The sequence below is a fragment of the Culicoides brevitarsis genome, chromosome 2 (genome assembly GCF_036172545.1).
Source record: "Culicoides brevitarsis isolate CSIRO-B50_1 chromosome 2, AGI_CSIRO_Cbre_v1, whole genome shotgun sequence".
NCBI lineage: Eukaryota > Metazoa > Arthropoda > Insecta > Diptera > Ceratopogonidae > Culicoides > Culicoides brevitarsis.
In genome coordinates, this window is record NC_087086.1 from 11,573,073 (window position 1) to 11,586,555 (window position 13,483).

General features: G+C 26.1%; 4 protein-coding genes across 4 annotated transcripts; 2 read left to right on the forward strand and 2 right to left on the reverse strand.

Moving 5' to 3' along the window:
* Positions 1-1,246: 1,246 nt before the first annotated feature.
* On the forward strand, positions 1,247-6,128 carry LOC134830368 (transmembrane protein 214-B). The gene is made up of 6 exons (XM_063843822.1): positions 1,247-1,410; positions 3,898-4,044; positions 4,115-4,405; positions 4,465-4,587; positions 5,282-5,412; positions 5,471-6,128. The coding sequence occupies exons 2-6, from the start codon at positions 3,979-3,981 to the stop codon at positions 5,583-5,585; spliced, it is 726 nt and encodes a 241-aa protein (XP_063699892.1). The 5' UTR covers positions 1,247-1,410; positions 3,898-3,978; the 3' UTR covers positions 5,586-6,128.
* Positions 6,129-8,477: 2,349 nt separating this feature from the next.
* Positions 8,478-9,655, reverse strand: LOC134831074 (tRNA selenocysteine 1-associated protein 1). Its single transcript, XM_063844717.1, has 2 exons — positions 9,559-9,655; positions 8,478-9,501 (listed from the first exon to the last, which is right to left on the reverse strand). Exons 1-2 carry the CDS (start codon positions 9,589-9,591, stop codon positions 8,593-8,595), a joined length of 942 nt encoding a protein of 313 aa, XP_063700787.1. The 5' UTR covers positions 9,592-9,655; the 3' UTR covers positions 8,478-8,592.
* Positions 9,656-9,729: 74 nt separating this feature from the next.
* On the forward strand, positions 9,730-11,372 carry LOC134830717 (DNA-binding protein RFXANK). The gene is made up of 3 exons (XM_063844280.1): positions 9,730-9,876; positions 9,927-10,205; positions 10,906-11,372. The coding sequence occupies exons 1-3, from the start codon at positions 9,830-9,832 to the stop codon at positions 11,228-11,230; spliced, it is 651 nt and encodes a 216-aa protein (XP_063700350.1). The 5' UTR covers positions 9,730-9,829; the 3' UTR covers positions 11,231-11,372.
* On the reverse strand, positions 11,257-12,360 carry LOC134828508 (uncharacterized). Its single transcript, XM_063841487.1, has 2 exons — positions 11,997-12,360; positions 11,257-11,632 (listed from the first exon to the last, which is right to left on the reverse strand). The coding sequence occupies exons 1-2, from the start codon at positions 12,358-12,360 to the stop codon at positions 11,286-11,288; spliced, it is 711 nt and encodes a 236-aa protein (XP_063697557.1). The 3' UTR covers positions 11,257-11,285.
* Between the last annotated feature and the right edge of the window lie 1,123 nt (positions 12,361-13,483).

The window sequence follows — 13,483 nt, forward strand, 5'->3', positions numbered from 1 at the left end:
CATGGTTGGTCCTATTTCAGAAAAGATATTCAGTGTTGCATACACTTTTTTTACTGAATGGTTTTGCATTTATTGTTTTCAAGAAATGTTTCGCATAATATCGTTTTGCTAACTAAGGCATCATCTAAAAAAATATTAATTTAATTCGTTATATTGATATCTTCACGTAAAACTTTAAAATTTTTAACGAAATTTCGATATTTTTCAATATTTTTAACAAAGTTTTTGAAAAAATGAATTTTTCATTGATTTTTTGATTTTGCAATGGATTTTTTTCCAAAAATTATGTTCCAATACATGACGGTATTTTAAAAAGTTCACAAAAAGTGTAGAAAACTGTATGAAAAATAAAATTGTATATAGAAATCAAACCTTGGAAAAATATTATTTTTTATTTATGGGGTAAAGATATATTCAACAATAATTTATTTTCTTATAAACAATTATTTATTTACCGTAATTTCTTTAGAAAAATAATTTATTTTCCATAATATTTTCAAATGAAAAATTATTTATTGCAATATATTTTAAAAATTCAATTGCAAAATAATGAAGAAATGATTTTTTTGTAAAGTTGTAATTTTTTAATGCTTATTTACACATTTACTTAGAAATTTGTCAATTTCAAAACATTTCTTATAATTTTAGTGGAAATTTTTTGAAATTATGTGTGAAGTTGATTGAAAATTCATGCAAATTGACTACATTAATTATTAATATTTTTTCCATAATTTGCAAATTTTTTTCCAATTAATGATACATTTTTCTCAAAAATTATTAATTTTCACAAAAAGTGTAATTTTTTTGGAAAATAACTTATATATGGAAATATATATTTCTTCAATATTGAACAAAATTTTTTGTTTAAAACATAAAAAAATATTCTGTTTACATTCTTTTAATACTGCTATATTCATTATACCTAATAATAATACCAAAATTTAAAGAATTTTTCTATAAAAGTCTAAGAATCTATTTAAATAAAATGATCCTTGTTTGATATTTCGTGTATTTGCAAAAAAAAATCCATAAATTTTACTACACTTTTTTTGAACTCTTTACCACAATTTTTGAGTAATTTGCACATGAAACATTTTTCGAAATTTTTAAAAAATCTAAAATTTAGTTGCCAAATAAAGTCCCCGGTTGGTACTAAAAACATCACGTCAGCTTAATTACAACTCCTTTGACTCACCGAACACACTCAACGGTTGTCGCCTCATCGAACGCACCCCTCTCGACTTTCAACGAATAACGACACCGCGTCCCCTTATCGCTCAGTTTTTCTCTTGCAATTGTCGGGTTTTCTCCTTCCATCCGCATTTTCACACGTAATTACCGTGATTTATATCTTGTTTTTATATTAAAAACAATTTAAAATCAAACCAAAGTGTAAAGTGATAGAAAAAGGCAAGTAAAAGTCGTCCGGGAAGCGAAAAATCCCGCAAAAAGCTCCGTAAATTGACCGATTTACAAAGTTCAAATGGCACGTCCGAGGAAAAAAGTGTGAGAAAGCATGAGAAAAAGCATTTGTGGCAGACTTTTGACTCAAATTCTGTGAAAAACATCGTTCGCCTGACACGAATTTCGCCAAAAATCGTTAGATTTGCAAAAAATTTGCGAAAAAAAAGTGAAAACTCGACTTAATTTAATGAGCCGTGTGTGTGTGCGTGTCTTTCTCCCATATACCCATCACATACGACACACATTTCACACACACACTTGGAAGGAGTATCAAAAGTGTAAACGTAAAATTAATTCATGTTTTAATTACTTTAAACTTTGTGTGACTGACTTTTGTAACCCACACCACTAAGAAAGGCCAAAATCACGTAATCGGCAAAAAAAAGTTTCGAAATCCAACAAAAAAAAAATTCCATGATGATGCCCAGTGGTCGATCATTCATTGAGTTTACGTGTCGCTCCAGCATTGCTGGCAGTGATAAAATTTATTTTGTTTTTTTTTCGTGTTAATCGACCATCACCTACAAGATTCGGAGGACCTGGCGATAAGAAAAAACATTTTTTTTTTGAATTGCAATTTTTCTATCAAAATCATGGATGTTGGCAAGTTCAAGGTGATGATGTGAGAGATGATGGTTGAGATTTGGTCGAAGTAACGACGACGAACGATAAAGACACAAGACACGTATGCAACGTTTTTGTTGTACAAAGAAGAAGACGACGACGATGGCAAAGAAAAGAAGAGATGACAGAAACGCCGGGTACGAAGAGAGAAAGGGAGTTGATTTTGATGAGAAACTGGTTTCTCTTCCTTCGGTCTGTGATTTTTGTGCGAGAAGTTGATTGAGAATGAGTCGGAAATGAAGAAAATTAGACACGAGTTTAAAGGAATTTGAGGAATCTGTGATTGCAAGTAGTTGTAATTACAAAAACAGTGACATGATTTGAAATTTTCATGTTTAAGAGTGCCCTCTGAAGTTGAAATTAATACAAAATTTCAAAGAAATTTTTCAAAAGTTTACAAAAAGTTTTAATATTTTCAGTTTGTCAATTTTTTAATTTTTTTTTATTATGTTTATTAATTTTTTTTTCATGACTGAGTGATTTTATTGAAGAAAAATACTCAAAGATAGTCAATAAATATTAAAAAAAATTATTCAAAATAAAATTTCAATTCTCATAAAATTAGAAAAAAATTAATGAAAAATTCAAGAATTTTTAAAAATATTTATAAACCATTTTTTATTTTAATTTAAAAAAATAATTTTAATTTTGATTTTATTTTTTTTAATAATTAAATTAAGTTGCCAAGATTACAAAAAAAAAATCATGAATTCTCAAAATGGTAAAAAATTTGATAAAGCTCATGTCTAAAACTCATTATTATTGATTATTATTTGAAGTTAATTTTAAGAATTTATTTTGAATTTTAAAATTTCATTTTTTTTTTGAATAATCTCATTAATGAAAATTCATAAAAAATATTAATTAAAAAAAAAATAAAAATTCGAGTGTAATCTATAGATAATTAACTTTTGTAGATTTTTATTCAAAATTTTTAAATTTTTACCAAAAAAAAAAATCAAATTTTCTTCTTTAAAATAATTTAAAGTTCAATTGGAAATCAAATTTAAAATCGATTTTTTAAACAAAAATTAAAAAGATTTTTAAAAAAAACTTTCTAAAAACATATTGAAAAATTATGAAAATACACCTAAAACATTTTTTAAAAAAATTAATTAATTTTATTTTTGATATTTTTCTGCAAAAAACCAATTAATTTATTTATTGTCATTTAAAAATTAATATTGAAAATTTCTAAAAATTAAAAATAAAAAAAGATTTCGAAAAATGCATTCTTAATTCGTTCAGTATTTTTTTTATAAATAATAAAAAGTTAAATTTAATTTTTATACAGTCTTCTAAAAAATCAATTAAAAATTATTAAAAATTTAAAATTTCATTGAACCTGAACGTAACTCCACTCAAACTCACATCTCTGCAAAACGATCATCATCAGCTAACAATAAAATACAGAAACACTCGTCAATCACAGTAGTATTTGTGTGATCGTCAGTACAACACCATTTCAGGTAAAAAAAAAATCACCGGTATCGGTGTCGTATTGTCTAATCTCTCATAGACAAAAATAAATACAAACGAAACTTTTGTACTATTTTATTTACACGACACACAACTGCAGAGACGAGATATTTAAATCCCATTTAAAACAAAAAGTCTGGATAAAAAAATTGTCTAATCTCCCACTGCCTTCTGTCTGTCTGTGTGAGCGATGATCATTTGAGTGCAAATTATCATAATTAAAAATGCGTCGCAATTGAATGCTAATAGTCAGTTGTTGCAATAACTTTGTGTTTAACGACACGTACATCATCAACGACAACTAACAGTTGTTTTTGTTTCTTCTTGCAGCTCAGTCGAAGGTGACATAATCAATCTCAGGAGAGAAACGTAAAATATTTACAGTTATCAACAAAAAAAAATCTCTAAAAAATGTCGAATAAACAGACGAAAAAGCAGAATAAGCAACAAGCGCAACAGCAACAACAACAGAAAAAGGTGAGAAAAAAATTAATTTAAATTTTTAATTAATTTTTTTCAAAAATTTTAATTTTTATTATTTTTTTAGGATACTAAAAAGCAGGGAAAGAACAAGAAATCATCGTCAAAATCTTCGTCATGCCTGCCCTTGTTGTTCGGTAGTTTTGTCTTGTTTGGTGCCATTGTCGGACTTTTGGTCTACGACACAAACACAACGGGCAAAGGTGTCTTCGAAAAGTCCACGGTTGGTAAGGTGTTAAAGGACACCGGTGCCTTGCCATACGTCGAAAAGGGATTTACTTGCACGATGAAATACGGCGCTCGTGGCTACAAATGGTCCGAGAAGAATGTTCCCGTTTATTACAACTCAACTTGCAAGGTAAGAATTTTTATTTGAAAAATTCGAATTTTTTGATAAAATTTAATTTTTTGTTTTAGTTCTTGTCACCATACGTTGAAATCGGAAAGGATTTGGGTAAAATCGCCTTGAACGGTGCGAAGAACGCATGGGCTGCCACTGTGACTTATGTGCACGCTAAAACTCCAGTCGTCGTGAAATTTGTAAGTAATTTAAATAATATGGAAATTCTAAAAATAAGGAAAATTGCAAAAAAATATTTTTTTTCAATATTTTTTAATCAAACAATATTTTTTATTAATTTAAAAAAAATTCCTTCAAAAATTGTATTTTTAAGTTTTTTTTTTTAAATTTTAATTTGAACTTCTAAATTTCATTTTGACTTATTTTTTTTAATATTTTCATTTTTTTGTGAAAAAAATTCTTCTTCCTCTGTATTTAAAAATTTTTAAAAATATTTTTTTAAGCAAATTTTAACAATTTTTGATGAAATAATATTTTATTACCTAACTATTTATTTTTTTTAAATAATTAATTATTAAAGTTAATTATTTGTTATTAAAAATGATTTTTCTCAAAATTCTTGATTTATTTAAAACTAAAAAAAAAATATTTTTTTACAAAAAAAAAAAATTAAATAAATTTAAATTAAAAATTAATTAATTTAAATTTAAATTTTTTTTTTTAAATTTTAATATTTTTTTTATTTTGTATTTTTTTTATCATTTTTGCTCAATTTTTCTTTAGAAGAAATAAAAAATTTTCTTCGATTTTTTCATTATATTATATTCTGATTTTATTATTTTATTTTAAATTTTTTTAAGCTTATTTAAAAATTTTTAAATCAACACAAATAATCAATATTTTTAAATAAATTTATTTTTTCATCAATTTCAGATTGAACAATATGCCCCTGGCTTGCCAGAAAAGACCTCAAACTTCTGCTGCTCAGCATGGAGTAACCTCAAGACTGTGACATTAAATACTTACAACTTTGTCGTCGAGTTCTTCAAGACCAAAGTCTTTGTGTAAGTTTCCTTTTTTCAATTAAAAATTCACAAATCTCATAAAAAAATGTCCTTTCAGTGGATCTCTATCGCCCGAAAACTTAGGAAAAATGTTGAACTCCACTCAACAATCCGTTCATGTTTACTGTGACCGGTTTCACAAACAAGTTGACTACTATGCCAAATTAAAATGAAACTAATTAGGACTTGCTTGGCTGACTCACTGCATTTTTTTTCTTCGACAACAACAAGGATTTCTATCATCATCATAAAAAAAATAGTGTAAAATTTTTTCGTCTTAATTGTTGATTTTTTTCATATATTTTTTTTCGTTTTTTGATTTAAAAAATTTAAAATTGTACAAAATAGATTTTTTTACCTCTTATTTAAACATATAAGACCAACAAAAGAACAATTATTATTATTTTTTTCATAAAATGACCAAATTTCATGTCATTCCATGTTTTTTCTTGCTTTTCTGATTTAATTTAACCACACAAAACTCCAAGAGTTTTTAAATAGAAATTCCTCCTTGACCTACAACATACCTTAATTTATTTAAGTTTAAGACAAGTTTTGTTAATTTTCCTGCAAACTGACAGTCATTCCTCAAAAAGCATTGTAACTTTCTAGCATCTTTTTATAATTTTTGTTGCGTGAATCATTTTTTTTCGTGGTAGAAAAGAAATTGGAGGCACGTTTGTCCTTTTTTTGTACGTATATAATTAAATAAATTTAAACAAATTAAAGCTAAAAGTTGAGTAAAACAAAAGTAACACATATGAAAAATGAGAAAATTAATAAAAATAAAAAAAGGAATGAAAAAATTTTTGAGTTTTATTTTTTTAAGAGAAATTATCTAAAAGGTGATTTTTTGAATATTGGTAAGTTTCTTATTATGAAAGCCCGCAAGTTATTTTTTTTTCTAAAAAATAATGAAAAATGCAAAAAATAGCGGTAAACTTTTGAATTTTAGGCTTTCGTGAAAAAATTTAGTTAACAAAATATGTAACCCTCTTTTCATGTATTTTAAATCTTTTTTAATTAATTTTTTTTTTCAGTTTCATTTTTTTTTTAATTTTGAGTTATAAAATTTTAAATATGATAAAATAGAACCTTTTTTTAAATTTATCCATTTAGAGCAATTTTGACATGAAATAACTTTGACACAGTTTTAACAAAAAAAAAAAAAAGAAAAAAAAAAATTTATACAAAATGACAAATACTCAATAATTGAGAATTTCTTATTTAAAATTCAATTAAAAATTCAAAAAAAAATTTTTCATAAAAAAATTTTGAAAAAATAAGAAAATTCTTGTAAAAATATCATTTTTAGTACAAAAACTTATAAAAATTCAAAATTTTTTATTTTTTTTGAAAATTCCTTGAAAAATTATGCAAAAAACGGGTAATTTTGGTAAAATTTTAATTTTTTTTTTTATTTTGTCCCATGAAGATGCGGGAAAATAAAATTTCACGTCAATTTTTCACAATATTTCTATAATAATACATAATTTATAAAGTTCTTGGAAATTAGTCTAAATTTTAGTATTCAGTCTTAAAAAACCAAAAAAATAATTTTTAACATCACAAAATTACAAAATGTACAACAAAAATTTTTAAAAATTGTACTAAAAATTTATATTTTATTAATGGAAACTTCTTAAAAAATTTTTGGAAAAAAATTTTACAAATTTCTAATCATATTTAAATTTTTTTAGTTTTTTTGGTGCATTTCACAAAATTTTTGTGATCTTGTGAACTTAAATTTGTGATTTAAAAACCAAATATCTACTGAAAAACAATATATTTTAAGAATAAAAAATTCTTAAAAAATATTTGGAAATTTTTTTTCGATGTTATCTGATCATTTTTACAAAATTTTTGAACATTTTTGGTGCATTTCACAAAATTTTTGTGATCTTGTGAACTTAAATTTGTGATCTGTGAACTTGTGATTTTGTGAAGTTTTCACAAGATCACAAACTTTAAATGGCTGTAGCGTAAAAACTAGACGAGGTAGGAACCAACTGATATTATATTCTGAAAGCTGATGAAAAGGTTCACCCAAAAATATATTCCATTTGAAATTATCATTATAGAAATTTTACATTTCACATCGCTGAACCTTGTGAAATCACGTGAAATCACAAGGTTCAGCAGTGTGAACTTATATGTCTGGGAAGTAGAATTTTTCAAAAGAGTATATTTTTTGGTAAACCTTTTCATCAGCTTTCAGAATATATAATCAGTTTTCTCCTACCTCATCTAGTTTTTACACTACAGCCATTTAAAATTTGTGATCTTGTGAAAACTTCACAAAATCACAAGTTCACAGATCACAAATTTAAGTTCACAAGATCACAAAAATTTTGTGAAATGCACCAAAAATGTTCAAAATTTTTGTAAAAATGATCAGAAAACATCGAAAAAAAATTTCCAAATATTTTTTAAGAATTTTTTATTCTTAAAATATATTGTTTTTCAGTAGATATTTGGTTTTTAAATCTCAAATTTAAGTTCACAAGATCACAAAAATTTTGTGAAATGCACCAAAAAAGCTAAAAAAAATTTAAATATGATCAGAAAATTTGTAAAATTTTTTTCCAAAAATTTTTTAAGAAGTTTCCATTAATAAAATATAAATTTTTAGTACATTTTTTAAAAATTTTTGTTGTACATTTTGTAACTTTGTGATGTTAAAAATTATTTTTTTGGTTTTTTAAGACTGAATACTAAAATTTAGACCAATTTCCAAGAACTTTATAAATTATATATTATTATAGAAATATTGTGAAAAATTGACGTGAAATTTTATTTTCCCGCATCTTCCATTGGATTTTCAACTTTTGAATTGAGGCATGGGACAAAAAGTTCAATAAAAATTTGGAACAGCCTAATTTTTATTTTGAGAATTATTTAAGCTTAAAATTGATAAAAATTTACGAAAATTTGATATGCATGGCTTTTTGATGGTTCTTAAGCTTGAAAATTGAAAAATAAAAAAATACGTAAAAAATTCGTAATTTTATTTAATAAAAAAAAAAATGCAAGAAAAATCAAGTTAACAGAATACCTGAACCTCTTTTCATGCAATTAAATTCGATTTTTTTTTAATTTTTTAATTTGCTTTCAAAATCAATATTTTTCAAAATTTTAAATAAAAATCCAATTTTCTTTCCTAAAAAAAATTCTTTATTCCTACGAACTAGCAGCCAACTCCAACTGCTCCAACGGCAACCATTTACTCCGTTCAAGTTGATCCCACAAATTACAATCTCTCTCATTCGTCTCATTGTTCAACTTATCCACATCTACCGTCGTTTTGTGTTCCACGAGCGCCAAATCGTCGTTCATCTGCTGCTGCTGCATCGTCATTCCCGCATCGTAGGCCGGCGTTTGTTGCTGATACGCCGAATAATCGACTTGCGGCGTTTGCTGTTGCGCCTGCTGATCATAATAATTCTGCCAATTGTAGTTTTGCCAGTACTGCGATGACGGATCGTATGCCGTGTAGCCCGTCGCTGGATTATATTCCGCATAATTCGCCAAAATACTTGCTGCCGTCGTTGTCGAGATCGCAGTTGTTGGTGTCACACCATCTTTGGGCTTTGGCACGGCATTACAGATGCGCAGCGGCTTACTTCCGAGCCCGATATAGCCGTTCATTTTGTACAACGCATCTTGTTGCTCGTCCTCGATGCCGAATTTGACGAAACCATATCCTTTGCTGAACCCACTGTTGTCCAGAATGACTTTGGCTGTCTTGATGCTCGTGTATTTCGCGGAAAAAACGCGATATAAATTGTAATCGTCGACATCGGAGGTCAAATCGCCGACCCAAACGGAAAATTCGCGATCGCCGCCTGCTCGAACGCTGTTACTGGCATTATTGAGACGAAAACGCACGACGGGGTTCGTGCCGGGGATCGGTTTGCCATTTAATTTGTGCATCGCATCCATGGCGGCTTCGTCAGCTTTGAAACTGACAAAACAATAACCAGCTGCCTCGCCACTGTACTTGTTTCGCATCAATTTCACCGAAATTGGGTCCTCTCCCATCTTACGGAAGGCGTTTAAGATGAAATTTTCTGTCATATAAGGCTCCAACTAAAAAAATTTTGAACAATTAAAAATTTATTTAAGCCGGTTTGACGAAATACTTACGGAACCCATCCATAATTGGCATTGTACCGACATTTTTTAGCTTAAATTGTGGAAATTTCTTTAAAAAAACGTTTTGTTTACTTCACGAAATTGAAATTGCCACTGCTAATTCACGAAAGTGAGGTCGCTTTGACGGCGTAAATTGGAACTAATTTCGAGACGAATGAAATTGATAAGTCCTAAAAACAAAAACATTAAATTTCCATTAAAATTCCTTGAAATCCACTTGAATTATTTAATTTAGCCAATTTTTCATCATTTTACCACAAAAATGAGTTCTCCAGGTGCCACAGTAGCGTCAGATGAAGACATGCCAAGGTAAGATTTCCTTTAAAATCGAGTTTTTTGAGTTAAGAATTAATTTTTAGAACATTGGATTTGAGCAAAATTAGTCAGCGTAAAAGTGCATTCCAACTTTATAAGCCATCGGCAACTGTTCTCACGAATCTCCAACGAGGCAACACTCAAGCTGCATTAAATAAGGACATTTGCTTGTCATTCCATGAGAAAACTGCTCAAGGGGAGATTACGGAGGAGCAGGTCAGGAACGAATTGACGCATGTGGATCAAACAGACTCGAAGAATTTCACGGCGCTGCATTGGGCTTGCTATTACGGGCAATATAATGCTGCACAAGTGCTTATCAAGTGAGTTTTTGATCGAATGTTTTATGAAAAATTAAAATTTTAAAAAAATAATCTTCGAATGGATCTCAGAAGTTATGTTTAAAATTTAAAAATTTTCATTAAAAAATTAAAAAAAATAATTTTTAAATAAAATATTATAAAAAAAAATTTTTTTTAAATAAAATAAATAACTTTTTTAATATGTAATTTTTTTAATAATAAAAATTATTAATAAAAAAATAAATTAAATAATAAAATTATTTATAAAATTTAAGTGAAAAATAAGAATAAAAAAATCAAAATTTTTATTTATTTTTTAAAAAATATTTTTTTATTTAATTTACAATTTTTGTTTTTTTAAATTTTTTATAAAATAATTCAAAGAAAATTAATTTTGATTTTATTGACAATTTTCTATGAAAAATATTAAAAATTATAAAAAATCTCAAAAATTGATAAATTTAAAAAATGTAAGAATAATTTAAAATTAACGAAACTTTTAAAAATTAATTTCCATAAAGTATTAAATCTTGATAAAATATTTTTTTTTAATTTAAAATATTTTTTATTATTTTTTTAATTTTCATCTTAGCTGATTTAAATATTCAAAAATGATAAAATCTAGGCAAAATTTAATGATTTTTGAAATCAAAATTATTGAATTTCATTTAAAGCTGCTTAAATTTTTAAATAAAATTTAATCAAAAAATATTTTTTTCAGTTGTGGCGCAAACGTAAATAAAGAAGCCCCGGAAAAGGTCACGCCATTACTTTTAGCAGCAGCTGGCGGTCACAACGAAATCGTTCGCCTTCTCTTACAAAAGGGAGCTGATGTCAATCACATGGATATCGTCGGTAACAACGCCTTGATGTACGCAGCAGCGGGAAATCATCCACACACAACCAAAGAATTGCTGGAAAGACTTCCGGACTTGACAGAAACCAATGAAAACGGCGACGATGCATATAGTTTAGCAATTCAGAATAATTGCAATTTGTCACAAGCTGTACTGGAAAATCACATTTCAAAGATGTTGACGTCGTAAAAGAGTTTTTTTTAATGTTTTAAATAAATTTATATACGAATGTTGAGGAAAAAAATTAATTAGCTTCACTATCGGTGTAATTATTTTTTCTAAAAAGTCCCTTAAAAGCGTCTTTAAAGTTGAAGGAAATGTTTTTCATGGAGCCCAAACAGACTAAAATCATCGTGGCAAGACAAACGGCTTCCAAAAAAGTTTTAATTTCTGGCGGAACGTTTCTTTTGACATATCCTTTGTCGTATCCGTAGTAGAGAGAGACCATTCCAAAGACGAAACAACACAAGCCAACCATATTGTGGACAAGTTTGACGTAAACTGGTTTCACGAGATGCTTTAATTTGACGGACCAGAATGTAATGAAGCCGAGAATGACGTTAATTATTAGAAAAATTGCTGATAGAAGACCTAAAAAAATTCAAAAATATTAAAATTAAAATAAATTAATTAAATATAAAATTAATATTTAAATAATTATTTAAATAATTAATTAAATTAAATTTTCAAAAAAAATCTTCAGTAAAAAAAAAGTCAATAAAATTTTAAAAAATAATTAAATTAATTGAAATTTATAAAAAAAAATTAATAAATATTTAGATTTTTTTTAATTAATAATTTTATTGATTTTTTATTTTTTCCTTCAAAAATTTTGAATTTAATAATATTTAAAAAAAAATTTTAATAAAAAATATTAATTATCTTAATATCCAAAAATTTTTTCATAAATTCTATAAAATCCAAAACATTTTATTAAAAATTTAAAAACCATTACCAAAAATTGCATGATTTCCTTTCCACGTGATGCGATTTCCTTTGTTATAAACTTCAATCCACATGCCAGCCAAAGCTAATATCGCTCCCCCGATTTGCAGCCATAAATGCCCATGACCTTTTTGTCTCCTGAGCAACAATGACGACCATGCGTTTCCACTGTAAAGAGCTAAAATCGCTTCTGCCATCAAAAGTTGATAGCCCAAAGTGCAAAAAATCACATGCAAACTAAAAAGACTGTAAGGTTGCGCGAAAACGAGCCATGTCATGTAAAAAGTGACACATCCGATGAGCATGTGATTAATTGTGTTCAGAACTACTTCAAATGTGGCGAATAAACTGGGAGAGCTTTTTGCGACAACCATTTTAAAAAATTAATTTTAGTCTCGATAGTCGGAAGGTAATGCAGAAACTGATGAATTTTTGTGAATTAACCTTGCACTGATTGTCAATAAAATTCTCTTATCGATAACCGACAAGCAGCAACATAATCGCTGCACGTATAAAATTATCAGAGCAGTTGTCACGTTCTGTGATTTCAATTGCAAATTTATTTATCAAATCTAAGGAAGATGCTTATCAATGCAGATTTTTATTTATGTTACGGTAGGTCAGTAACATAAATCGACTTGGATCAGATTTTATTAATTTTTTTTATCGGAATATTTTTTTTTAATTAATTTTTTGTTTTTCTTAATTTCAGTATTTTCAATTTTTTTACCTTTATTTACATTTCTTGTTATTTTAATTTTTTTCGTATTTATTTTTTAAATATTAAACAAAAATTTATTTTTTTTAAATTAATATTTTATTTTTTTTTTTTTTTAAATTAATTAAATTTTATTTTTTTTAATTAATTTTTATTGACCGAAATTAAGAATAATAATTTTTTACAACAAAAAAAATATTTAAATATTCAAAATTGATTTTGAAAAATATTTTTCGATTTTTTTTTTCGTATTTCGTAGATTAATTGTATTAGTCAAAGTCAAAAAAAAAAGTTTAAATTTTTATTTAAATATCAAATAATTAAATGTTTTTTAAAAAAATTTTTCATTAAAAAATTAATTTCTTTTCTCATAATGATCATTTTAATGAAATTTAAAAAAAATATGTAAGATTTACTTTAAAAATTGAGAAAACCTAAGAATAGTAAAAATTTTATACTTTATTGTTTTTTTTAAATTATTAAAAAAATTTTTTTTCAAAATAAAAAAAAAAAAGTTTTTAAATACTATTTCATACAAAATGACAAAATTTTAAATTTTCGGAAAATAATTTACATTGAATTTGATGATAAAATTGATCAATTTCAAGTTAAAAATTTTAACAATTTAATTTCATAAAAATAACTGTCAAAAATTTTTGAAAAATAATTTTTTGGAAATATTTTTATAGAAAAAAATTCATGTAAAATTTCGATTTTCAACACAAAAAAATTTAAAAATTAAAAATTTTAAAAAATTTTAAGGAAAATGACTTTATTGT